The following is a 27,442-nucleotide window of genomic DNA, read 5'->3' on the forward strand; positions in this document are numbered from 1 at the left end:
GTTCTTGTCGCCTTGTTGCATCGTTGTAGAAGGCTAAAAGAGCATCCAAGCTGTTGCTACCTATCTATTACAAACAAAATATACCACCTTTCTCAACTTCAACCACCACAACTACATCCGAATATCCCTCATCAAGAATCTGGATCATACGAAATCCTTTACCTTCCTACTGAAAGCTTCTTGATTTACCAAGAACAAGATGGTAGGCTTCCAACCCATGATTTGTATGAGCGACAATATTAACATAATCTCAAAGGGTCAACAACCATCCGGCCTTGGTGGTAATCAACCAGGTGGAGATGGAAAAGATGACAAGTCTAAGAAGGTACATATACACATTCGTAATAATGATAGGAAATGGACGAGGGACTGATTGCCCGACAATAGAAGGATAAGCCAAAGTACGAGCCACCCCCAAGACCAACAACTAGAATCGGTCGCAAGAAGCGTAAGGCTGCCGGTCCAAATGCCTCCGCAAAGTTACCAGCCGTCTATCCGACGTCTCGATGCAAACTCCGATATCTTCGAATGCAACGAATTCACGATCATTTGCTCCTCGAAGAAGAATATGTTGAGAATCAGGAACGTTTGAGAAAGGCCAAGGCTGCAAAGGAAGGAACAGCAGCACCCGCCAACGCTGGTGGTGATGCAGACGCCGCTGACAGAAATGCCGATGAAAGAGGTCGTGTTGATGATATGCGTGGTAGTCCAATGGGTGTTGGAACTTTGGAGGAAATGATTGATGATGATCATGCTATCGTTTCAAGTACTACTGGACCGGAATACTACGTCTCCATCATGTCATTTGTCGACAAAGATCTCTTGGAGCCTGGTGCAAGTGTATTGCTGCATCATAAATCCGTTTCGATTGTTGGTGTTCTTACTGATGATACGGATCCTTTGGTTTCAGTGATGAAGCTCGACAAAGCTCCAACGGAGTCCTACGCAGATATTGGTGGTCTCGAGTCGCAGATTCAAGAAGTGCGAGAATCAGTCGAATTACCTTTGTTACACCCCGAATTATATGAGGAGATGGGTATCAAGCCTCCCAAGGGTGTTATTCTCTATGGTGCGCCAGGTACCGGAAAAACTTTATTGGCAAAGGCGGTTGCAAATCAAACAAGTGCGACATTCTTGCGAATTGTTGGTAGTGAGTTGATTCAGAAGTACTTGGGTGACGGACCTAGACTTGTTCGACAACTTTTCCAGGTATGCATATTTTCAATGTTCACTTTGGGTAAGACGAATACTAATATTTATAGGTTGCCGCCGAAAATGCACCATCCATCGTCTTCATTGATGAAATCGACGCGATCGGTACTAAACGTTATGAATCTACATCCGGTGGAGAACGTGAAATTCAAAGAACTATGTTGGAGCTTCTTAATCAACTTGATGGTTTCGATGATCGTGGAGATGTTAAGGTTATCATGGCTACAAACAAGATTGATACTCTCGACCCTGCTCTCATTCGTCCGGGACGTATTGATCGAAAAATTCTTTTCGAGAATCCTGATCAACATACTAAACGCAAGATCTTCACTCTTCACACATCCAAGATGTCCTTGAACGAAGATGTCGATTTGGAAGAATTTATCAACCAAAAGGATGATCTTTCCGGTGCTGATATCAAGGCGATCTGTTCCGAGGCTGGTTTGATGGCATTGAGAGAGCGTAGAATGCGTGTCCAAATGGCTGATTTCAGAGCTGCAAGAGAACGTGTCTTGAAGACTAAGAGTGAGGGCGAGCCTGAAGGTTTGTACTTGTAGAGGAGAGATTGGTGATGAGATGAGGGAAATGTACGATGAGCTAGAGCGTATGCTTCTTTTCGTAGCTCGTGTATTCTAGATATCCCATGGTTAATGAATGCATTTAATTGCTCGACATGAATTCGCGTTTTGTTCTGTTCGGTTGTGCAACATGGGTTTGTATGCATGTCTATTGAATTAATATCAAAGATACCATGATGCCATCTCTCGTTTTGTCCTGTGCTTTCCATGCTGATAATTTGAATATGTACAAAGTCCACCAACTTTCCAGCCAAGTGGCTCATATACTTGACACTCCAGCCTTCATGCTTGCTTCGCTTGGAGAAGGTTGAAAGCGTGTGGATGTTCGCTGGATAGTGCGGTGTGTTTGAATATGGTCTGCAACATTTTTTGAGCCAGAAATTACCTCCCATCTATCTCCATCGACACATTTCGGGCACCTTTTGTTCAGTGGTGATGGCTTCCTATCGATTTTGGGACATGGCTTGCCAGATTTGAGCTGTTCGAAACATGGTATGACACCCTCTGTGCTTTCCCGGCTCCATTCACAACCTCAAATAGCCTCAAAACCCTTGATTCTGCACATACTTGTTGGCATGCCGTATTGGTGTTTTGATAGATGGTGCTGGGATTGAGAGAGGGGGGAGATTGATAGCTTACTCATTGAAGTACTCACTGATTCTGAAATGTAGGAGTCAATAACATGGCTTTGATGCGTCATTGTTGATGATGAATATTTTTTTGATATCACATATGATTCCGCAGTACGGAAAAGCGACACTCATATCTGACATTATTACTCAGTTCCATTTCGTTCATTCATGGTTCATTTGCAACTAATGGAGCCGAGAATATGTAATGATATGGTCTACATTATTTGGGGTGTCTATGAAATCGAGGCAGCGAGTGCTGGTAGCTTCGAATCTTTCGAGATTTATGTTTTAATTTTGAGCACACGATTTGAATGGGCGATGGGTATTGTTATTGAACTTGGTGAATTGACAGGTTGTAAGGAGGAAGAGACAGGTTGGATAGGTGAGAAGCATTTCTTATATTGCTGGCTTGATTAAGTTTGAAATTATGCCAGTGCACTCAGCCCCATCAGCTTTGCTCTAGGAATTTTCTATTTGTACTGAAGGTCTCATATAACGCATTCATCGAGCTCTCTTATTCAACATTGAGAGATCCTATATCCAAAGCCAATCTACTGATTAATCTTCTACTATGCTTTTCTTCCACTTCAGCACTATATCGAATTCATGTTACGATATTCAGTGTACTTTGAATTTTGAAGTCTCCTTTATTTACCGAGATGTGACCAGGCTAGCACGTGTTTTCTTAGGTTGTGCAGAGTATGCCACCCTGTGGATTGTATATGCAGTACAACATAAGATATCGTATGACTATCCTTCGGGGTCCCAGATGTATGATATCCATACGCTGTACCACTCAACGGCTTATGACTAAATGCGCTGGCAGTACCACCATCAGTATTGATGTCCATAATGATATGATCAGAACATGGACTATGATTGATGAATCTGAGTATCATCATTCACATCTTTGGACCTGGTCTATACTAATACTCAAGATTTCGATGACATTCTAATTCAAGCTTCAGATATCACGACGCTGCAAATACCTCGTAAACCCACGTCACTTCAGGAACTGATACCGACATTCATTCCAAGTAAGTTGCGATCAGCTTTGCAGTCATGCACAAATTATTCCTCGGGTATGCTAATCCAAATATTTAGAACTTCGAAATGACTGCTTGCAAAACATGCTTAGATCTCAATTGGGAGCTAGAAGGTGGGAAATATAAATGGACGTTACATGTCACTCCTGAAATGACTGTGGAATATCGCCTACATTTCGAGTCATCTATGCTCAAAGAGAGTGTCAGCTCAGGCTGTGTCATTTGTCGCATCATCATGAGTAGATGTTCCAGAATGGTATGAAGGAGAACTTGTATTCCATCGTACATTCCCCTTTGAGCTACAGTTGGATCACCCAAAAATCAGCACACCTATTCGCTTCCAGTATTATACATTAGCTAAGGGTCAGCCTCGGTATCGGCCAATGATTGACACCGCTTGCGACGTGCCATCTGATATTTCAAGTCGAAGTTGTGTAGACACTATCCAAAACTGGCTCTCGATATGTGATTCCCAGCATCGACCATGCTCAACTGCCAGAATATCAGCTTCATTCATACCTTCTCGAATTCTGGATCTTAATGCTCCTGTATTTCCATCCATTGTTTTGATGGATACCAGAGACCAGATCTTTGATCAAGCCACAACAAAGCTTAAATACGGCACTCTCAGCCATTGTTAGGGATTGGTTCATGTGATCACTACAAGAAAAGAAACACTAATGTCCCATAAAGAGGGGATCGAATGGAGCAACCTTCCAAAGACTTTCCAAGACGCAATCGAGATATTCAGGGAATCACGTGTCCGTTACATATGGATAGATAGACTTTGCATTGTGCAAACGACTCTGATGACTGGGAGAAAGAGGCTGTGCTCATGGCCGATATCTATACCAACAGCTATCTAAATATTGCCGCAACAGCAGCCAAGTATAGTACAGCGGGTTGTTTCAATGATCGTGAAATCAAATATTTCTTCGGAGGTGTCTCCATAAGCTCCTTTCAGATACCTCATGATGGTAATGATATTTCAAAGGTCTTTATTAGGCCATCTTTCGAGCCAATTCACCGCCGGTTTACTACCAGTGGGAAACGACGATACAACCACCCGGCTGCCTCTGACAACGATGCGCTTCCACTTTTGACCAGAGCCTGGGTTTATCAAGAGCGAATGCTTGCCTCTCGTACACTACATTTTCACCCATCCGAAATGATACTGGAGTGCAGGAGTGGTCTTTTCTGCGAATGCGCGGGTCTGGAGAAACCTATCCACTATTAGACTCTAACATCAACCAAGATATATTTTCGATATCGGAAAGTGCGGTATTGGATAGATGGCTGAACATAGTGGGTGAATATTGCAAGCTGGCTCTGACTAAGCATGATGATCGAGCAATTGCTATTCTGGGCGTAGCAAATATATTCCAAAGGCGACTCGGGAGCAAATATCTAGCTGGTTTATGAGAGACAGATATTGCTAGGGCTTTGTTGTGGGACGCTAGTCTCCAGTCTGGGAGAATAGTATATCGATTTGACAGACCTACAGCACTAAGCTGGTCTTGGATATCACTTATCATGTTTCCAGTAGGAACAGCTGCATTCTATGGCAGACCAACCTTTACATCATTTCAGGTTCACGAATGTTTCAGGTTTGAGGGTACAGATATGTCTGGTGTTACTAACGATTCTCGTACGGCTCTTAAACTTGGCTCAATAAGAGTCAGAGCTACATACATATCCGCTACACTGATTCACAGCCATCGAAACAGAGGTCCTGGAAGATCAGGTCTTTTCGAAACTTCGCTCTTGGTGGAGGAAATGCTTGATGAGTTCGTTTTAATTATGTGGTCATCTATGGATCTGGATGTTTCGGAGGATCAAGAATGGTGCGTTGAGAATTTCTCGACGGTTGAATGTCTATTTGTAGGTACCATGTCAGTCGTAGATGCCGATAGTGTTGATGAGTCTGAAACTCCCGTCGTGTGTGCCCTCGTGTGCAAACAGCCAGATTCGAAGTGCGATGGATATCAATGGGTTGGCCTTTCGAATTTATATAGAAATTGTTATCGATTGGAGAAGAGCGGCGTATTCGATTTGAAATGATTGAATCATCACTCTGATCATATGTAAATGTAAACTTCATATAGAAAGATTATTCACGATCATCAATCATCATGATCATCATGAATAGTATCAGTAGTGCAGTGTATAGCCCATCTAACATTGGTGTAGTGCCTGATGATACCTTGATACCTTAAAATCTTTATTCATGACTCTCATCATCCTCAAATTCTAGGTAGCAAACTCCATTCTGAAGGCATCAATGCCGCATATGGACAACATGCGAAATGGCAATCTAAACATTGGATGCGAGTCAATTCCAAAACTGGGGAAAGGTGGTCCAAAATTATGCCGCTTACTGCTCGGATGACGCCAAGACGATTTATTGTGGAAAGAGCGGGTGAAAATCACGTGGATGCCTGGAGTTGCCTAAAATCACGGGACGAGGGGTTACTTTCGTGTATCATCGCGAGTTTCTTACCTTTTTGAATTTGTGTGGCGCGTGGAATTTATAAAGAGATGATTTCCAGTTGAATTGCTTTCTTTTTTCAAAACTCATCTTCATCTTCTTCTCGATTTCAATTACACTGCAAAATATACCTCGAAAATAATAGTCAAGGGATTCTTGTCTTCAGATTACTTGGTGTCTGTAACTGTCATCGCCGGTATTTATCTTGAATTTTTGATGAATATTTGGTTCAAACTGTTTCTTTATACATCTGTTTTCCCATTGACAAAACATCAAATCCATAGTTCCTCTACTCTCTCAATATCTGAAATAGTTTCTCCATACCAAATCACCATGGCTTCAGATACTCTCCCTGAACGTCCAGCTCCAATCGACCTCCCAAGCCTTCCCGCTCCCATCAAGGATTTCATCCCCTACCTATCTCAAAACCCAACCAAAAACATCTCAACCATCATTGAGCCATACAAGGCCTATGAATCAGAACTTCGCAAAGTTTACGCCCAACAGCCTGACCATGAAGCCGTCAAAAATGGAGCTGTCAATTTAGTTCCCATCTTCTCTGGCCATGAGAATGATCTCAAGGTACGGGCTAGAGATCTTGAGAATGAGTCTAAAGAAGAGTCAGAAAAATACATCATGCCATTGAAGGATGAAGAACGTCGACCCAATGGCTCACCAGCTGTCGTTGGATCCATCAAGGATTTCAGACGAATTTCAACCTTTTTTCCGAATCTTCATTGGCTGACCTTGACTGGAACAATGTTGTTGCAGCTGGTAGTGCCGTCACTACATCTCTTCTTCCAATCCCAGAGAAATGGGCAGGTAGCAAGAGAGCTATGAGAGAATATTATCACGAGCATTTGGCTCCGGCATCTGATGTTGATCTCTTCCTTTATGGGCTTACCGAGGCTGAAGGATTGGAGAAAATTAAGCAGATTGAGACTAACATCAGAGATGCTATCCTTCATGAGACGACCACGATCCGCACAAAGAACGCTATCACCATTGCGAGTCAACATCCCACTCGTCATGTTCAAATTGTCCTCAGACTTTATGATTCAATCTCACAGATTATCACTGGATTTGACGTGGATTGTTCTTGTGCTGCGTATGATGGAAAGCAAGTTTATATGAGTCCCAGAGCCGTTGGATCATTCATTACACAATGCAACACCATCGATTTGACCAGAAGGTCGCCAAGTTACGAAAATCGCCTGAGCAAATACAGCCACAGAGGCTTCGAAGTCCACTGGCCAATGTTGGATCGCTCAAGAATTGATCCTACCATATTTGAGCGCTCTTTTGGTCGCACTGAAGGACTCGCTAGATTGTTGATTCTGGAGAAGTTGCCAAAGACAGTTGTAAGTACTCTTGATGTGGCCATGGCAATGATCATATGCTAATTTCAAATTCAGGATCGGGAAAACTACATGGATCAGCGCCGAAAAGAACGTGGTAGACCATCTCTCAACAGAGGTTTCCGCAATCAACGTAGATTGTATGGAAATTTGAAAGATCAAGAAGAGACGAGGTCGCAGATTGGGCTGAACAAGATGAGATTGCCAACTACCATACTATGACAGTTCCTTATGGGCAAAAGTACAATGCGGCAAAGATCAATCGCTTGCTGTATGCCAAGGATTTGCTTCTGAATGCGGAATGGAACCAAGACAAAGATCGTGAAGTTTATCTACATCGTCATCCATGCTTTTTCGGCACGGCAGAAGAAGTTATTCAAGATTGTTGCGGATACTGTCCAGTTCCTACCACAGACGAAGAAAAGGAGGTGGCCGAAAAGGAAAGCAAGAATAACGTATCGGGTACTCTCAAGTTTATCACAGACGACCCCGGTCGACAGGAAATTGGAAGTTTCAATCCTATAAATGACGATGAGTGGACCACTATGAGTTATGTCGGTGATACAGCACGTTTGTGTCAAGCTATCGTGGAAGGAGATCTGGAACATGTTCAGGATTGGTGTTCCCAAGAAGGTGTCGATGTCAACCGCCGAGACTTCACTGGACGCACACCTTTACATCTAGCCACTATGACTTCTACTCCAGAGATTGTCAAATGTCTCGTCGATCATGGAGCCAGATTGATTGCTAGACTTGTAGATGGCAGAACAGCATTACATATTGCCGCTGCGAGAGGTGATCTTGAGATGATTCGCATACTCCTGAATAAGAGTATGGCCAATGAAGAAGAAGAGGAAGCGAAGCAGACTCGTAATATTACATGCACTGCATCTGATAATGAAGAGGAATCGGATTCTGCATCAGAGATTACCCTCGATAGTGAACAAGAGGAAGCTGATGCTCTGACGATGGGAAGCTTTGTCAAGATCCCAGGAAACAAGAATGAAGATAAGGATGATGTTGTAAGTCATATTCCATTTTTCCCTCCATTATTCTCCCACTAATTGATTCTTTCAGGCTGCAGTTATGGACGACTCTATGGAAGATCCTGACATCTATGATATCAACGTCATTGCTTGGGACTATGGTCTCTCTCCACTTCACCTTGCAATTCTCAATGGCCACGTCGATGTTATTAAACTTCTCGTCTCAGAATATGGTGCCGATGTTCTCTTCCCTGTCAAGCTGGTAGAAGCTGGAACTACCAATCCCCGAGGGGCAATCATGACTTTGGTTTTAGCAATGTCTCTTCCCAAAGAAAAGTCAAAGCAAGTGGTGGAAGTACTATTGAATCTAGGGGCAACTTCGACTCAATCAGATACAAACCATTTCACAGCTCTTCACTACATTGTCGCTCAAAACAATACCGACATCCTGGACGTTTTATTCGCTCATGATCAACCAGCCGCGCAAAGAGTCATCAATAATATCGGAATTGTAAGACACGGATCAGCTGAGACACCACTTTCTACTGCCATAAAGAAAAATTACGGAGAGATGGCATCCAAACTTCTGCACTTAGGTGCAAAGCCTCAATTTGAATTCGAAGATTGGATCAAAGTGTATACGGAGACGAACCCTTATGCTAAAAAGGAAAATACAGAAGCGAACATGAAGCAATTCCAACAAACAGCCCAACAACCTATTATTACTGCTATCTGTAAGGAGATGGGTGCTGTTGTTGGGGATCTTCTTGCAAACGGTGCCAACCCCCAGACTCTCACAACTATTGCATGGTCAGTGGTCAATAATCCTGAAACACGAAATTACTATCATAACGCAAGAGAATCTATCCTAGATGTTATTCAACGCAAATTGAAGACGCTTCGAGAATGGAAGGAGCCTGTGTATAATCAATGGCGATTTCGATCAGATAACCTCGAGTTAAACAAGCCTGAAATTCTTCGACCTGAGACCTTCTACACGGCAGATCTGGAACCGGGTACCTATAAGTACTGGGCAGCCTTACAAAACTACAGAGATGAGAAATTCCAGAATAAACTCAAACATCAAGATCACGAGAATTTGCTTAAAGATAAAGTCATTGAACTTGAAAAGTACAAGGGTGATCGCGAAGCAGTCAAGGAAGCAATCAAAGATCTCGAGCAGGCTGAAAAACTCCTCATCGCAGCTGGGGCAAAATCCTTCACTGATTTGTATCCCGATATTCCTCAACCGCCCAATCGCGAAGATAGCTCTTGGCGCCACGATCATCGGCACAAAGTAGCACCAGAACCTTACAAAACACATTTTACTTTCCATGTCCCGGACCTTAATGATGGGAAGAGACAGGGCTATTTTATGTTGTTTGAAGCTGCTTGGAATAATGATCTTGAAGCCATCAAGAATTTGACACTCCAACCTTGGAAGCATGACAACGTTGAATATCCGCCTCTTAGGATTGCGGTTCGTGATGGAAATGAGTTTACGCCTTTCTCTATCGCTGTTCTACGCGGTCATTATGACCTTGCACGTAGGATTGTGGAAATATGCCTTGCTCAATATCATAATGCAGATGATGAGGATGATAAGAAAGGACGTCAACGTTGGGGTATTATGACTTCTGATGATGATGATGATGATGATGATGAGTCAGGAGATCTGCCTATCTTTTCTGAACTGGTTACTGAAAAGTTCACGATTAATGCTCTTGAGGAGGTTTCAAACGTCGTAAAAGGTGATACACTTCCTTTGAGTATGATTGAATGGAAGTGTCCGGCGCGTCGATCAACTAGTGATGATGGAAGCTCCAGTTCAATCGGTATGTCAAGTCTGTTTGATTATGCTGTCGAGCAGGACGACATGAAAATGTTCAAATTCCTTCTGGACATTGCAGGCGAGCAAAAAGCTTTGATGGCTAAGCATGAGGACGATCGACGATGCTATAGTCTGGATACCTCAGTTTTCAACAAAGCTCTTTCTAAAGGTAGAACCACAATGATAGCTGAAATGATCAAATACTGTGGCTCTGGTGTTCCATTTGGAATGCTAGTCTCGTCTAGTGGTGTGGAGATTAAGACAAAGCCAAGATATTATGAAGGTTTGTCGATTGGTGGCAAGAAACGAAAGGATTGGGCACGACCTCCTACTCATATCCAGGATTTTGATCATTTTGAGGGACGATTCCCACCTTTGCTTGAAGCTGCACAAATGGGCAACATTGAATCCGTCGAGTGGTTCATGAGTGATGCTCCAATGAGACATTACAAAGAATTCGCTGAGAGAAACAAGGATGATCTCCGAATTCGAACGTTGGAATCAGGGGCAGGATTTGAAAATACTATTTCAAAATGGTTAGAGATCAATAGTAAGTGATGTGATTTCTTTAAGAGCTCATGAGTATGCTAACAATATTCAATAGGCGAGCTTCTACTCCACGTCGCCATTCTTCACGACCCGCAAACAGACGAAGACAAAATCAAACACCTCAATCTCATCAAGCATCTTGTTTCCGTTCTTCCTGATTCGGTTCTTTCATTGAAATCTGCTCAGGGTTATTCACCTCTACATCTCGCTGTCAACAGAAAAAATATTCCAATTATTGAGTACCTTCTTTCAGTTGGCGCATCGCCCCGCTCTCGTGATAGACAGAACCGAAATATCATGCATACTCTTGCCGCTGATGCTATAACCGTAAAGAAAGAGACAGTCGCTTGCTTAGAATCTATCATCAAACTATTCAACAAGAAGGATGTTCAAGAAATGTTACTTGAGAGATCGGATGACTATCCGAGCGCAGTTACGCCTCTAGCTTTATGGATGAGCAAGGCCACACACTATGATAGCGCCGATGTCATAGAAGTACTTCTCAAGTATTCCAATTGCGAGGAGCTAGAGATGATTAACGGAGAAGGAGATTTGCCGTTACACGTTGTATGTTACTCTTATCCATCCAAATTAAAATCGAAATACTGACACCAATCCAGGCAATCAAAACAATAGACCAAACCTAACGTCCTTCCTTCTCCGCCAAAAACCCACTCTCCTATATCGTGAATCAGCAACTGGTCGTACACCACTCGAAATGTCTCATGATAACTATATCTCTAACTTCATCTCTAACCCTCCCTCCGTTCACGAGTATTGGCAATATCATCCGATGGATTTCCAGACCGATACGCTGAGTACGTATCGCGCGAAGCAGAAACACGATGCAGCCCCATCTTATCAAACACATTCTATGATCTGGGAGGAATGTTTGAGGGTTCAGGGAGAGTTGAAGAGAAAGTTTGATGATGATGATAAAGATGAAAATGTTGAGGGTAAGACAAAGAGAGAGTTTACTGGAAAGAGAAGATTGGTCAGTTTGTTTGAGGCGAATGAGGTGGCTAGGAGATTGGCGGGAAGTCGTAATGGAAAGGGATATGTACCTAAACATATGGATGTGGTTGGTCACTGGATGTGATTTGCTCGAAAATGAGAGATGAAATTGTGCATCTGGGAATGAAACGGGAATGGAAAGTTGTTATGGATGGCTAATGCGCTTGGGTTATGGGATGAATTGTCATGAGATATTAGAGTATAGTATAACCGAGCTGGCTGATTGGCTTGGTTTGGGGTTTATTACATTCGAGGTATAGCTAGCATTGTATAATGCAGAAATAATACGGAAGACTTAAAAGTTTTAAAGTTTTCATGTTGAGGCTCTTTTTCTTCGTTCAAAAAATGGATAGTTTGTCACATTCCACAGTATCAAGTAAAATTTTTGGAAAATTCTTAGTTGAATCTTCGGACTTATGTACCTAGGTGTACAAAGCATAACTGAGACACTCTTCTACTTAGAGATATAAGTTGCTAAGTAGCACAGAGTTCTGAGCCTTAGCAATGCTTGAACAATACATACTATCCTTACCCAATACATCTCTTTACATTTCCGGAACTTTCCTCAACCATTTACATGCATACTTAGAGGCCTTGGAATATAGATATCTTCCGTGTATATGTTCTCAATACCTGGATGGCATCGAATGGTTTCTCGAGTTGTAAACTGTCTATTTGGTTTATTGTAGAGATATCATGGAGTGATAGTTTGAGTTGAGGAATACGTGGTTATTGGCATTTAACTGGTGTAAGCTTGGTACTGCGGGGGGAGAATAGAATGGAATGGAATGCAATCAGGAGTATCGGGATATAGTTGCCGATTCGGTGGGTTTTGTAATATCTGGCGGGGTTGGTGTTATTTCGTGTTAGTTTCGATGCGGTTGGTGTTGGTATCGATTTTGGTTTGACTCGGATTCTGATTTTGGTTTGTGCTTGGGATACCTAGAAATGTTGGTTTGTGTTACCTTCTTTGTGTTATTAATTCCCCCCGAGTATGTTTCTGCCTCTTCTCATTCCTTTCATTCATAAGTTTTTAAACTGTGAAGTTTTGTTCTCTAAATCATTTGTCAAGTACAAGTCTTGTCTTCTATCAAAATGTCTACAGAAACCTACGATATCATCATTATTGGCGGTGGTACTTCAGGTCTGGTTCTAGCCAATCGTCTTTCCGAAAATCCGAATCTACAGATCGTTGTTCTGGAAAGTGGTGAAGACCGCAGCGCAGATCAAAATACTCTTACTCCGGGTGCTTGGCCATTGCTGTCGCATTCTCCAGAAAATTGGACATTTCAAATGGTTCCTCAGAAAGAAGTTCCTAGGGATATTATAGTTCCGCAGGGAAAAGCTCTTGGAGGCTCAAGTGCGATAAATAGCTTCCTCTTCACCTCTACATCCAAGGCGACAATAGAGGAATGGAAAAATCTGGGTAACGAGGGATGGGATTATGCCGCGTACGAGAAGGTTTTGAAGAAATCATATACTCTGCATAAGACCTCCGGTGTGACTGAAGGCAATGGTCCACTCCAGATTACCCTAGCTTCGCCCGAGACTCTTTGGCAGAAAGCTTGGATTGAAGGTCTAGAATCCTTGGGATTCCCAAGAACTGATCCCCTTTCTGGTCATCTTGGCGGACCAAATATCGCTCCTGAGAGCATCGATCCTAAAACAAAACAGAGAAGCTATGCTGGTAATGCATATTTGGATCCAATTCGAAGTCGATCAAACTTGACTATTCAGACCAACACGAATGTAACTAAAGTGTTATTTGAAAAATCTTCATCGGCCAGTGATGCTATCGCTACAGGGGTAGAATTCATCTCTAAAGATGGCTCGTCCCAAATTGTCAAAGCTCGCAAAGAAGTCATAATCTGTGCCGGCGCCATCAATTCACCTCGAATTCTTGAGCTGTCTGGGATAGGCGACGCGGATTTGCTTCAGCGCTTGGGAATCGATGTTGTAGTTGACAATCCACACGTCGGCGAGAATCTCCAAAATCATCTTTTCACAGGACTTACATTTGAAGCGCGCGACGACGTTGAAAACGATCGATGCTTTTTTCCGGCAGGAGCCCGATGCTATTGCTGCTACTATGCAGGAATATGCTACCAATGGGACGGGCTATTTGAGTACTAGTAATATCACAACTATGGCTCAACTTCCATTACCTGAGTTCCACACCGAAGCCGGACGCAAAGAACTCGATCAATTATTAGCTGCGTCAAAATCTAATTCAGATGCTTTTCAATCTTCTCCAACTACACCCGCTTTCGCCGCCGCACACGAGAACTTCGTACGCTCCATTATCACAAATCCCTCAGAAGCACTAGGAAACTACGTTTTCGGCTCAGGCTATGCCCCCTTCGATGCACCCAACCCAAGCTACCGTGCTCCCGGGAAACACATCTCCATCGCGATCGAGCTCTCGCATCCTCTCTCCCGGGGCAGCGTCCACATCACCAGTTCCCTACCCGAACACACCGGCACCAATACAGGGGTCGCCATCAACTCCCGCTATCTTACCCACCCCCTCGATATCGAGATTCTTTCCCGCCAACTACGTTTCACAGAAGACATCATTAGTCGCGCGGAGCCTCTCACACGGTATTTAAAACCCTTTTCTAAACGCTTTGCAGATCTGGAAATCGCAAAGGAATATGTAAGTCGGACGGTAGATGGCGCGTATCATTATACAGGGACTTGCGCGATGATGTCGAGGGAGATGGGGGGAGTGGTGGATAGTCGGTTGAGGGTTTATGGGTGTAGAAATTTGCGCGTGTGTGATGCGAGTGTGATTCCTGTGGAGCCGACGGCGAATCCGCAGGCGGTGGTTTATGCGGTTGCAGAGATGGGGGCCGGGTTTGTGCGGGAGGAGGGGGTGTGAGTTTGGTGGTTGGAATGATGGGGTTGTGGGTTGGAGGCTACGATCTATTCTTGGGAATTTTTGAAGACTGCACGCAGTGAATGAAAAGTTATTTGGTAAATTATGGTACGGTCGTTACAGAGAATCAGATTAATAATCCCGTCTCTCTCTTGTTCAATGGTACTACCGGCCCTCCAAATATTCAAAGATGGCGAGCATATGTCAGTATATACAACTCTATACGGATTAATGGTGACCTCTTGAAACTCCAATAATTTTCAACTCCTAGTCGAGGGTATGTAGAGAAGTCCTCAAAAGAATAAAACGAGTGGATCAGTGACACAATGTTAAGTCCCTGTATGAGTATGAATGAAACTTGAGATCACCACTTTACTGGGTGTATAACAAAGAATTACCATATGGTCAACGAAGCTGCTCCAGAAAAATTAGAATATAAAAATGTTAGTGAAGTGGAAAACAGATTTTTGGTACTGAGTTGGGAGATATTCTTAACTTTAAGAGAAACAGAAACGATTATATTCTAAAGTTTTACGTATGAAAATCACGACCTTAAGTTATCGAATTTGAAATCTTTCAATACTACCCCAATAACCTATCCCATATTCCTTCCATCTCTAATACCCTTTGGAACAAAGTCTATAGAGATTTACTTCCCATCCTGTCTCCCCTCCACCCTCTCCTCAAGTCCAAACTCCGTCTCCAAAACCTTCCTCAACTTCACCTCCCTCTCCCAAAACGACAAAAGAAACGCCAAAATCGGAAATACCATTCCAACCAAGAAAACTTTACTCCGCGCCTTTTTAAAAACCCTAATAATCTGACTCTTCGTCGGCTCAGAAAACGACTCTATGAACTCGCGCGTCGCACTCGAATACACATTCCCATTTTGCAGCGCTAATCTCGCTGTGGGATCAGTAATAATCCCGTCGGTATAACGAGTACTATATATATTAAGAACGGCGCTTGGAATTGTCACGCCCCAAATATTCCCAAAACTGCGCACGAATGACCAACTTTCCGTGACGGCAGCGGAATCGACTTCTGCGACGCCGGCTTGGACGGCCGGGAGAAGAGTATCGAGAATCATACCTGCACCCACTGATGGGAGGATTTGGAGACACATCCATTGTGCTGTGCTTGAAGATTTGGTTAGGGTGGAGAAAGAACCGATTCCGGCTGCGAGAAGCGCAAAACCAATGATGTGGAGATGCTTGTATTTTCCCCATTTGGAGAGAGCGAGTGCACCGATTGCGGCGCCGGGGATGGCGATGAGGGTTATGGGGAGGATTTGAACGCCAGAGCAAGTGGGGCTTGAGAGGCGGACGGCTTGGAAGTAGAGGGGGAGGAAGAAGAATATCCAGTAGTTGAGTATGGAGATTATGAAGGTGTTGATGTAGATTATTATTGAAGTTCGGTTAGAGAAGAGGCGACGGGGCCTGTGGATTTTAATAGTCAGTTAGTGTTACGGGTCTTTAGAAAGGATTTTAGATAGACGGTGAAAATATAAAGCGTCTCTGTTTGATAATGAGTGAAACAAAACATTATTCATAATTATTGATAAATTTAAAAGAAGCAAAATGTTGGAGCGAGTTTGGAAAAATAAAGAGTAAAAGGGACATACATTACAGGTTCTACTACCCACCCAGAGCTTTCCACCAAAAAGAATCCCACAAGTCCAACAAGCCCAAGGACAAGCGGGACAACAACCCTAAAAGATGACCAGGCGTACAAAGACCCAGCCCAAGTCAACGCAATAAGTACCGATACTGTTGATGCCACCAAAAGACAATTACCCAGTACATCAATCCGTCTAAGTCTATCCCACAAATCCAATTCCCTATTCCACTTAACCCTCAGAAACCACCACAAGAGAGCAAACGAAACCGCACAAATAGGAAGATTGATATAAAACACCCAAGATTCCCCAATTAGTCAGAAACAATGCATCCACAAACCCAATACATCACATACCCATCTCCACTCCGTCCTCTGCACAATTGCCCCCCCCCAACAACAACCGGACCAATCGCCATCCCAAACGCATACGTCACCGCCAAAATTGCCTGATACGCACTCCTCCAACGCAGCGGCACCAAATCTGAAATCACAATCCCCATAATTGCAGTCATGCCTCCACTTCCCGCGTCTTGTATTGCACGATCAGCGATCAACATTGCGGGGGTGTTCGCACCCCCGCAGATGCCGCTACCGAGTGTATACAACGCGACGAAGAGGAGCGCGATGTGTCTTCTGCCAAAGAGACCGGCTAGTTGACCGGTTAGAGGCTGGGTTACTGCACTGGGGGCTTTTAGTGGAGGAATTGGGATGGATGGATGGGGATGAGTATCATGAGCTCGATAGGTAAGCTTCAAGTGCGAAAATATCTTACCCAGTAAGGAAAAATATATTAGTAACCCAGATATAACTACTCCCCAAATCCAAATGCTTCACAATCGTCGGGAGCGAAGTCACCACAACGGTATTTTCAAGCGAACACAGGATTTGCATCGTGCAGAGAGCAATGATGATGCACCAGAATCTGTAGTCACGATTGAAGACATATTCAGTTTGCTGTTCAATTTCGATTTGGATAGACTGTGTGTTTGTTTCTGTGGAGGGTGATTGCTGTATTACGGAAACTTCGGCTGGAGTCTTAGATTCGGACATTCTTGGTTGGAGGAATGGGATATTTTTGCTTTTGGGTTGAGAAGACGGGATGGTGAAATGAGGGGAGATGTGTAGCTATTTGTGTTAGAGACTAGCCAGCTACACCTCAAGTAACCTAAAGCTAAAATAAACAAAATTTCCAAAAGTTCCAGCCAAAAGAAATCCTTGTTTTTCACACTCTAGGGGACTTTATCCAACACCAGAAACATTTTGTTCCCAATAACTTTTCAAATCCAACTCCTAGTCAGAACCTAAAATTACAACAAACATTTGGTGCTCATCCTCGCTTAGCACCTACGTACGATACCTACCTTAGTGCCTACATATACCAACAAGAAGACAACAGAAAGAAAAGGAATGAATGATAGCTAGAATAACAACATACCCCTAAAATCCATAATTCCAGAACATCACACCACCAAAATAAAAAATAAAAAAAACCAATCAAATCATCCCACCGCTTCAAGTTCCAACTTAGGGCTCCTTAGTATACAAAGAAGCTTCGTACTCAACTCAAATAGTAACTATATTACTTAGTCATAATTGCTTTGATCTGAATCTGCTTCTTGTCGCTCGCAATAGAAACACTTCCACGTGACCACCGAAGGCACGTCGTAATAACTAGGTAAGGAAAAGAATATCTCGACTCTAGTTTATCGAGTAATCTCTATATAAAAGTTTGTTACAACTACATGTAAATATAAATGGCTACTTCTTGAGCCTAAAGTTCTCAGACTTCTGTATATCCTAGAGTTATGATACTAATAATAGTTTGATACTTAACTTAATAATATAACAGAGTCTGATATAATTAAATTTACGTATATTTTGGGTGAACCCACCCGAAATATCAAGCTACATTTTACTTACTAGAATGTTTATATTTCAAATATTGAAATTAATGAAAATTAGCTAGTGGTTATAAGCTGTCTCTGGGGATATACAGACGAGCACGAGCACGAACAACACCTTCAGACACGCATCTCCTGCAGCGCATTCGTAGCACCCAACACTTGTTGATCTCGCACCAACCTTGCCTGTAGCAGCTCTATGATACTTGCAAGCTCCAGTTGCTCGGTAGGAATGTGCACCCGCCAATCCTTCTTCGCTGCATCATTCGTCTGCTTCAACGTCATCTCTTCGAAAGCGTGAATCTCTTTCGAGCCCTGTCCATCCTGAAGAGCCCGATAACATGTCTCACACAAGTCGTGGTCGGGACATGTTGTACAATGCCATCTTCTGCCGGGTAGAGGACTTCGTTGACAAGAACCATCGCATTGAGTACTCTGGTGTAGTGCTGCCAAATATGCGAGATCCAGAGCTGCTTGGCCATTACTATCCTGTGCGTTGATATCAATGGAATCACGGTCGAGCAGTAATTCGACGGCACTGAGATTTATGGCATCAACAGCGAAATGTAGTGGGGTACGACGGAAGAGAGCCTCGCCAGTCCGTGCATTGATGAGTTCATCGGATGAGCCGAAATGCTGCAGCAGCTCATTTAGAATATCCCTGTTCTGAGTAAAGTCGTACTGAGTACGTTGGTATGCGACAGCAGAGGATTCACCATCCGGAATGCGATCGAAGACGCCTTTGTGTGCTCTGGCGGCAAGGTGAAAGGCTGTAAGTTGACGCTGTGGCTCGACTACGAACATAGTAGCGCGGTCTTGAGCAGCTTGAGGTTGGTTGAAAAGGAGTTGCATTCGAGCTATAGATCCACGTGCCGCAGACGCGACGAGATGTCCGAGGACGGTAGTCGATTGTTCGAGAGTGATGAAGCCTGATGAGATACATACAGCATTTACATTGGCGCCCCTCAACAACAATTCTTGTGCTAGATTCAACGCATTGTTCTTCAATGCTACCAAGAGCGGTGTTTCAAGATCAGCAGACTCATTGAATTGGACATCTACCTCGACACCAGCCTCGACGATCTTTCGGACTAAGGTGAGGTCCGAATCATGACCAGCGTACGCAAAGGCATGCAGCGCGCTCCAATCAGTCTTGCTTCCATCAAATGGATTGCGACTTTTGGCATGTATATCTGCACCTCGGGTAATGAGCAAATCGAAAATCTCATGGTGATTCCATCGTATGCACTCAAGCAGAGGTGTTCGCAGCTCAACGCCACAAGGATTGTTGATATGTTCCTCGGAGAAAACACCATATCGTGGCATAGGCATGTCTTCTTCATCATTGACCACGGCTCTTAGTCGCTCTCTGCCTGCGCGAAGAAGTGCTTCAGTCTCTGGCGCCAGCAGGTACTTAACGACCAGGTCGCGGCCTTCAGATATCGCGTAGTAGAGTAACGTATAACCGAATCCGCCTAATCCAGTTCCAAACGATGCACCATGAGTTTCTTCCAGCAGGTAGTCCAACGTATCCTTCATTCTTTCCAAATATTGAACTCCACTTCGGAAGATCATCGAGAACATATCTGCACCGTGCACTGCAGCCTTGAGAAATTCTTGATACGTGAAGTTAACCCTTTGTGCTTTCATGGCAACAATCATTGCTTCGAGACAATCACGATGATGATATTTTGCTGCCCACTCAAGTGGAGTTGGATCATTGGGTGCGTTAATCACGCACAGGCGTGCGGATTCAGGTTGGCTGAGAAGAAACCTCATGATGTCCGGCCGGTCGTGATGTACAGCCCAGGTCAATGGTGTTCCTGGTGGCAGGTTATCAAAGTCGATACCGGATGGGAATGCGCTGTAGTTGATCTGTTTCGTGGTGAGAGACTTCACGTCGGCACCTGCCGATATCAAAGCTTGTCCAACAGCATGTACTTCGTCCTTATTGAAGGAAATGAGCCAATGAAGTGGTGACTCCTTCGAGCTTGTAGCGATTGTCGGGTCTGCTCCACGACTAAGGAGTGATTCAACAATATCTCGATGGCCAGATCGACATGCAGAAAGAAGCGGAGTCTCGCCAACATCATTCAATTGGTCCACAGTCAGAGAGGGAAAACTGTCCAACAAAGCCTCAGCTGCTCGAAGTTGGCCACAGCTTGCTGCCATGTGCAAGATTCGATCGCCTCGTCTGTTAACCTTGTAATCAGCGATCTCGGGGAGATTTCTTATGTTTTCGACCAGGAAAGTCGTATTACGAAAGGAGGTGATCCAGTGACCGTGGGTGTAGCCGTGCAGCAGATCATTGCCCCAGAAGGAAGCACCCACTCCTGCGAGACCGGCCTTGATGATTCTCTTCGCCTCTACCGCCCTTTCTGGTGCGATGATAGCCAGATCTTGTAGCGCGCCACGTGAACCATTGAAAGCCTGCCGCTCGAGGATTTGCTCCGGAGAAATGATTGTCGCTAGTTCTGTCCCAGTCACTCTAGCAATTCGCCATGCATTAGCCTGTGCAACTTGATGTCCATTTGCAGCAGCATGTAGTACTAGCCGCCATGCTTCCTGTAAGTTCGGTTGAGTGCCGAGGCCGTTCATATAAAAGGACGCAAGCACAAAGCACTCAGGAGTGTTGACTTGATTGCGAGACGCAAGTTCATCAGCTCGGGCACGGAAGCGCTCAAATAAGAAGGTTTGCACGGATGGCTGGAGGTCTTGCACTGCTTGCCAAGACATGATATGATGGTCGAAGCTTTGGCGTAGGAGCATGTCTTCGCTTAGCTCTACCGTGTTATCTTGCCCCCCATTGGAGTTGGACAAGGTGGATATGGCAACAGACAGATCTCGCTCTTCGGGAACTTTCGATAAACATCCTGCCAAAACCGTATTCAACTTGCCATAAAACCCGTCCAATAACGCCGCAGCCATAAGGTGCTCGCCGATATTGCCGAACAATGATTGACTAGACATCCCAAGGCGATGGACCAGCCAGAACACGTACTTCAGAAACTCTGTTCTTTGGCTTATATTCATGGTTCCTGTCTGTAAAGCCGCCTGGGCTTTCTGAAAAAGTTGCACCACCTGATCCGTGGGAGGTAAGGCGTCGCCACGAAGCTTGTCCATGGCATGTAGGATGAACGGTTGATACCAATGATTGAGCTGTGCTTGATCCTTCACGAGGTCATCGTCTCTGAGTTGACTAGTAAAGGCGGCTAATGTGACCCCCGAGGCTGTAGATCCAGATCCATGGAGCACTGAGAATGGATTGCTTCCATCCATGGCAATACGCCAAACAGTGAGTCCGTACGAGTAGACGTCAGTCTTTGCGAGATACTCACGCGCAACTGGTCCATATGACTCCGGCGCTCGCCACGGCATTGTTCCACCAATATTAACACGAGGAGCTGAGGCCTCGCCCACAATCGAGAAGCCAAAATCACCAAGCTTCGCCACGTACGTCTTTTGTGGATGAGAGAAGATGAGAACATTCTCGGATTTCATGTCGCCATGAATAATGCCACAACGATGAAGAACTTGTAGGCCATAAGCAATATCAAGGCTGATGGTACGTTTCACTTCGGATGTGAGGATCTCTCTAGCCTGGAGGTCAGCCAGATTGCCTTGGTCAGCATGCTCTGTGACAATGACTGGGAGTCGATAGGAGGATTCAAAAGGATTGGTGCCCCAACCGAGTGCAAGCAACGTCACAATATTCGCGTGCTCATAAAGAGGTGGGTGCATGAGTGCATAGATCTCCATCATGACCGAGTTCATGGCTCTGCGATCCTTAGCGAGTGGCTCGCCCAAGTTGCTGAATGCAATCCTCGCTGTCTTGTACACAAGCGTCCTCTCGTCATGCTGGCCCTGCTTAGTGCCAAAAACCGTCCCAAAAATGCGTGTTTCAAAGACAAAGCCTTCCGATCGGGGCACTTTCTTGCTGTATACCTCAAAGGATGCACCTTGACCCAGGAATTTGGACTGGTCAACAGCTTGTGCACCCAAGTACAGCTGCATGGCGGGTCGTACGACAGAGAGCTTTGCTCGTCTCCCCATGTAGACGAGATCAAAAACATTGGGAATGAAGGTTGCCTCAACGATTGTGTTCTCTGAAGATGTTTCTGGTATTGGCCCAGCCTCGTCCGAGACCTGCGGTCTTGAGGTCGCTGGTCTCGAGGTATCAGGCTGACCTGAGAATGTGCTCGACATGGCTGGACGCCTCAATAATCTGGTATGACAGGTCTACCAACCTGTACAAAATTAAAAAGCCAATAGCACTTTGTCTGTTATGTCAAGAAGTGTAAGCTTCAAGCTCGGACCCTGATTGACCTTATTAAACACGTGATGCAGGACGCAAGCTCCACGTAAGCGAAAAAACAGGCGGAAAGTGACATTTTTGAATCTATCTCAATGTCATATATTTATTGAATGATTAATTCAATTCAAAATAAATATTAAAATCTGAAAACATTAAATAAAATTTTAAGTTCTTTTTATACTAATAACTAGAATCTTCAATATTCAATATTATATCAAAAAGAGATTCGAATTATTAAAGTTCTCTCGAATATTGGTCAATTCCCGCCTGTTATTGCGCTGACGTGGAAGCAAGCAGATAACAGCTAGCTTTAACAGGCAGTCAGAAGAGAAGAATTGTCCTACAGTGCTATTCTCTTGCACGTTCAGAAATACATGTTTTGATGCTATGGGAGAAGCTGTCCGCACTCATTGTTCCAAACTACTGCCCAAAAAGAGTGGTATAGCTTTAATACAAAGTCACTTTAGGAGTGTGAGGTGCTATAAGGCAGCAAAAGTTATGTATGCTTATGTAAGTCAAAAATGAGTAGGTAGGTAGAGATGAATGTTCGCCAACGCAAATGTGAATTGTAAGATAACTTTCTTCAAATAGCAATTTGTAATAGACTATTTAGAATATTAGTTACACTATGAACAGTTCAAACGAAGTAGCAGTCCCATGAGTCTCACGAGTGAGAAAAATGAGACTCTTTCTTAAAAGAGTCGAGTCTCATCACGCCACAGCCTGAGACTCTTGTGATCACCTGACCCGCGATTCTTGTTACGGGGCGTTCTATGAAGTACCTAGGTAGGCTTCCAACACTCATACGCAGATTTGCTCGAGAATTCGAACGAACCGAAGCAGATCTGGTAGCGTATCGGGGCATTCTTCGGCGGATGTCATCCCATACCCGAGACAGGTATGTGCGACATCAGCGTAGGTATCACCCATGCGGAAATTGAGCTTGCCTGTTGCAACCACGTGTTTGTCCAACCATTTTGGGATTTCGGCAATGCTGTCAAGTCTTACGCCAACGTTGCTGTCGACTTTCCTTACCTCGACGCATTTTGCAACGATGTGCTTCAGTGCTTTCCACTCAGCCAGTTCCAGCAGCAACAATCCCAGACTGTACATGTCCATGTGTTTCTGGAAGGACGTCGACGGTTCGCCTAATGCATGAGGATGGCGATATATGTCTGCCAAAGGTTCTTTCGATGGCTGCTCCGAGATCTCGCTTGGTGAGTCTTGCCTAGCGAAGCTGAAACCCGTGACATATGGCATGGTCCAGCCATTCTCTCGGAAGAACATGACATTGTCGGATCGGATATCTTTGTGCAGCCAACCAGCAGTATGAAATGCTAGTAATGTTTTGCAAAGCTCCTTGGCCACCTGTAGACGATCCGTGACACTGATTGAAGCAAAAGTTTTAGGGTCGCGGATTAGCTCGGTCAATGACATAACAAATCGTGTCTCACTCGATATCTGGTTGATGGAAGACTCGGGCCATTGGTATATAAAGACAAACCGAGCTTCCTCTTCGAGATATCCTTGACATCGCAATGTGTGAAAAGAAGGATTCTTCGTCAAAGCAAGCAGTAGCGCAAGGTTCTTGACTCGTGAAGTCAGCTTGCTTTTCAGTCTCTGCGGAACATCTTTGTACTCGATCCACACAGGTTGACCATCGTAAAAGCCTTGAGCAACGTTGACGTTGATTGATATCTGGGTGACGTTGGTCAACATTCTTCTATTCATGGCAGACAAGGTTGCAGGAATAGTCGGCGCCTCTGTCTTTCCAGCAAGCTCGATGTCTTTAATCTCAATGCGTTTCAACTTGAGATCTGCAGCCAGAGAAACCACATCGTCAGCATACGTGGGAGTAATATTACTATCGGCAAGTCCAGATTGCTGCAAAGCACGCAACTCGCTGACGCTCTGACTGATTTGAATGACCCCAGCAAGGATCTGTCGTAGCATGGCCGAAGAATCTTCTCGCTGTACGGGATCAAGCAAGTTCCACAGACCGTTCACGATGCCGCGCACATCGCAGACCATGTTCTCAAATTTTTGCTTGTCCACTGCCGCCCACCATAGACGCTTCGGAAGGTGACTCTTCTGCTGTACAAGTCTTGCCCGGAACAGGATCCGTTGCCGCAAGGTATCTGGCACGAGTTTCTCCAATACTGTCGTTGCCATCTCGGTCTCTTCAATCAGTGACGTAGTATTGGATCCAGCGGGAGTAGCTGGCATCTCCACCAGATCCAGTTTGTACCGCTGCCGAAGTCCATCCGTGGTCAGTATGACCTGGAGCTGGGCCATCAATTGAGATGCCAAAGTATAATTAAGCCTGGGGTCAACCTGTATCTGGACAAGACTCGCTTCATCCGCCACGGAAGGTGCCGCAACTGAACCCTCGCCGATCGCACCGGAATCGTTCTGAGTGATCACTGTATCGTGCTCGAGGTTATTGCCATCGCTCTCACCGGACTGCAAATCGGAATCCTTCAGCAACCCCACAGCTCTTGCCCACTGTATGAAGCGAGACTCTTCCACGCGCAACATAGTTTGGAGGAGAGTTGCATCTCGGCCCAGATTGTGCGCTTTCGCTAGTAGCGTGAAGCCCTGGATGATGCCGCCAAATACCTGGAAAGACAGAGATACCACAGCTAGAGCAGTGCCGGGATCCATTCTCCTAAAGAAGCTGTTATATCACTGTTGACAGTTGTGTCAAGTATTTCAAGAGGCCGGAATAATAATGCTAATCGCGTGCAGAGCTCTTTACCAAAACGGTGTTATGACTCTATATATCGCAGCCTGAGGACCTTAGGTTCAAATGGTAGCTATCTATATTCAGTAGCAGTAAATCTTATATAGAAATTATATAATAAAGCAAAGTAAAGATATCTTCATTCATAGAATAAATATAGGAAAGATATCTACAAATATTAGACATTCCATTTACAAACAATCTTCCAATAGAAAGCTATTTAACGGGACAGAGATCATGTGACCACATTAGCGCCTGCGCTAGTGCGCCGGCGCTACAGCATTATATACGTTTCGTAGCCCTAGCTTTTAGAACCTCAATCAATAATACAATAATATAAACTATAATACTATAATATCTTCACTATCCTCATGATAACTATTGTTTTTATATAAAAAATAATATAATAATATATCTTTTTATATATATATATAGTTCTATATTCATAAAGTATACTAAGAGCAAATCACAATATCACATGATCAGATCACATGATCGTCGCTTAAGAGAGCTCTTAGCCTAGAACGGCCTGAAAATCAATTCTTTATTAGCTCTTTATTAGTTCTTTCAATCCATTCGTAGTAAGATCGACATGGTAAGTCGGGTACCCCCACTTTCGGGCCACCCCTCTTTTGGGCCACCTTAAAAATTCATATTATATAGTTTTAAAACATCATTTATTCAACAACTACTCGGCATCATAATAAATACTTGAGGCTACACTTTCATCATCATCATTAGCATCTCCCATATCAATTTCACGATCTCCCGCCGCAATTTGCGCCTCCCTAATCTCTTTAATCTTAGAAAACTTCGAATTTGGACTAGTTTTCACCTTGCGCTTCTTTTTAGGAACGACTTGCTTCAATTGATGCTCCAATTGCTTTATTCGATGCTCAGACTGCAGAATTTCATAGTCCTTAGCGTCGAATCCCTTAGTAATTTTCCTAAAAAGCTGGCGGCGAGTATAGAGATCGGTCTCTTCGCTCCGAAGGAACATATACGAATATGATCTTAAATCACTAGCTTTTCGAGGCGTTTTAAAAGTTGAAATTGCGGACTCCTTATTCCATTGATGCACAGGATCATCATCAGAATGTAAATTCTGATTCGTAACTTCCTTATTGCTGTTCTCAAGCAACAATCTGGACATAATAGGCTTAGCGCGGTTTAGAGGCCATAAACCTGAAGCTTTCCATCCAGATAGTATATTATGCTCTGTTAAACCATCCAGTCGTGCTTTCTGATAGCATGTGAGGAAATTAGTCTTTCCAACTGCTCCAGAATCCGATAAAGAGGCCAATTTATTGAGGTAGTGCCTGTATGCTTTTTTGAGAGGTGAGAATACGGATAAATCAAGAGGCTGTAGGACGTGTGACGTATGTGGTGGAAGGAATAAGAGGTGTATGTTGTGCTTAAAGCACTCATACATAAATTCAGTAGTTTCATGACTTCCATGCCCGTCCAATATAAGGAGTCTTGGCTCATCCGGTGAGGGGGGGGGCTGTCTGAGGTATAAAGACCTTTTTAAGCCATTCTAGGGCAGTATCATTCGTAATCCATCCATTATCTGTAGCAGTGAAATGCCACCCTTTATAGGGCTTTAAATCAATCGGAAACCATTGTTGTTGTACTGATTTTCCCTTCAATATAATGAGGGGATCAAGAGCTCTCCCCACGGCTGAGATGCGCTCTATAAGTGACGTTCAAGCTTTAGAACCAGGCTCCTTTTTCTGAATAAAACGACGTTCTGAGCTTCCTAGAACTAGTCCATTTAGTCCCTGGCCTTCTTGTATGCCTGCTTCATCCATATTATACCGGTGCTGAGGCTTAATATGACGAATTGAGGGCAAATCCAACTTTGGGAACCATTGACTAATAGTATCGACAGTTGCACCTTTGACACGTGCTGAATCGATCCTAACTTGTCTTTTAGTCCTAATCTCTGGATTCCTTCGAAGAAAGTTCGTAACCCATCGTTTCCCAAGTGTAGAATCACCTCCTCTAATATCGAGGAGGCGCTCCCCAATTTCCCGAATTTGCCGATGTGTAGGACTAGTACCCAAAGACTCTTGGACTAATATCCAATCTGCCAATCGTTTCTCCTGCATCGGGGCTATCTTTTGCATATGTTGCGCACCTTTTTCATGAGATAGGTGACCATTTATACGGTTTTGAAGAGTAACCCTCGGAATCCCATAATCCGAAGCGGCTTGTTGGATTGAATGCCCATTCACCACTGCACGTAAAGCCGAATTAATGTCAACTTCGGTATATGTTTTAGGCATAAT

The 27,442-nt window shown here is 44.0% G+C and overlaps 7 protein-coding genes across 7 annotated transcripts; 4 read left to right on the forward strand and 3 right to left on the reverse strand.

The window, feature by feature from the left end:
- Window positions 1-17: 17 nt before the first annotated feature.
- On the forward strand, window positions 18-1,969 carry EAF02_006746 (uncharacterized protein). Its single transcript, XM_038902794.1, has 4 exons — window positions 18-202; window positions 257-325; window positions 388-1,209; window positions 1,263-1,969. Exons 1-4 carry the CDS (start codon window positions 200-202, stop codon window positions 1,767-1,769), a joined length of 1,401 nt encoding a protein of 466 aa, XP_038757115.1. The 5' UTR covers window positions 18-199; the 3' UTR covers window positions 1,770-1,969.
- Window positions 1,970-4,148: 2,179 nt separating this feature from the next.
- EAF02_006747 (uncharacterized protein) lies at window positions 4,149-5,529 on the forward strand (the record flags this gene model as incomplete). The annotated part of the gene is given in 4 exon segments (XM_038902795.1): window positions 4,149-4,229; window positions 4,253-4,679; window positions 4,706-4,882; window positions 4,898-5,529. 4 exon segments carry the CDS (start codon window positions 4,149-4,151, stop codon window positions 5,527-5,529), a joined length of 1,317 nt encoding a protein of 438 aa, XP_038757116.1.
- A 760-nt stretch (window positions 5,530-6,289) lies between these two features.
- EAF02_006748 (uncharacterized protein) lies at window positions 6,290-12,002 on the forward strand (the record flags this gene model as incomplete). Its single annotated transcript, XM_038902796.1, is given in 7 exon segments — window positions 6,290-6,640; window positions 6,664-7,317; window positions 7,372-7,454; window positions 7,472-8,336; window positions 8,392-10,681; window positions 10,736-11,251; window positions 11,301-12,002. 7 exon segments carry the CDS (start codon window positions 6,290-6,292, stop codon window positions 11,777-11,779), a joined length of 5,238 nt encoding a protein of 1,745 aa, XP_038757117.1. The 3' UTR covers window positions 11,780-12,002.
- A 787-nt stretch (window positions 12,003-12,789) lies between these two features.
- On the forward strand, window positions 12,790-14,575 carry EAF02_006749 (uncharacterized protein; the record flags this gene model as incomplete). Its single annotated transcript, XM_038902797.1, has 2 exons — window positions 12,790-13,668; window positions 13,718-14,575. 2 exons carry the CDS (start codon window positions 12,790-12,792, stop codon window positions 14,573-14,575), a joined length of 1,737 nt encoding a protein of 578 aa, XP_038757118.1.
- A 646-nt stretch (window positions 14,576-15,221) lies between these two features.
- EAF02_006750 (uncharacterized protein) lies at window positions 15,222-17,408 on the reverse strand (the record flags this gene model as incomplete). Its single annotated transcript, XM_038902798.1, has 4 exons — window positions 16,965-17,408; window positions 16,547-16,873; window positions 16,197-16,412; window positions 15,222-16,011 (listed from the first exon to the last, which is right to left on the reverse strand). Exons 1-4 carry the CDS (start codon window positions 17,240-17,242, stop codon window positions 15,222-15,224), a joined length of 1,611 nt encoding a protein of 536 aa, XP_038757119.1. The 5' UTR covers window positions 17,243-17,408.
- An 805-nt stretch (window positions 17,409-18,213) lies between these two features.
- On the reverse strand, window positions 18,214-22,299 carry EAF02_006751 (uncharacterized protein; the record flags this gene model as incomplete). The annotated part of the gene is made up of 1 exon (XM_038902799.1): window positions 18,214-22,299. The coding sequence occupies one exon, from the start codon at window positions 22,297-22,299 to the stop codon at window positions 18,214-18,216; it is 4,086 nt and encodes a 1,361-aa protein (XP_038757120.1).
- A 910-nt stretch (window positions 22,300-23,209) lies between these two features.
- On the reverse strand, window positions 23,210-25,072 carry EAF02_006752 (uncharacterized protein; the record flags this gene model as incomplete). The annotated part of the gene is made up of 1 exon (XM_038902800.1): window positions 23,210-25,072. The coding sequence occupies one exon, from the start codon at window positions 25,070-25,072 to the stop codon at window positions 23,210-23,212; it is 1,863 nt and encodes a 620-aa protein (XP_038757121.1).
- Between the last annotated feature and the right edge of the window lie 2,370 nt (window positions 25,073-27,442).

Source organism: Botrytis sinoallii (genome assembly GCF_014898435.1).
Source record: "Botrytis sinoallii strain Bc 23 chromosome Unknown BSIN_011, whole genome shotgun sequence".
Taxonomy (NCBI): Eukaryota; Fungi; Ascomycota; class Leotiomycetes; order Helotiales; family Sclerotiniaceae; genus Botrytis; species Botrytis sinoallii.

Bases quoted from the DNA above. Each gene is read 5' to 3' on its own strand.
- EAF02_006746 (XM_038902794.1), top strand. The intron at 326-387 runs GTACATATACAC...GCCCGACAATAG, and splicing joins AAGATGACAAGTCTAAGAAG to AAGGATAAGCCAAAGTACGA. The intron at 1,210-1,262 runs GTATGCATATTT...TAATATTTATAG, and splicing joins TTGTTCGACAACTTTTCCAG to GTTGCCGCCGAAAATGCACC.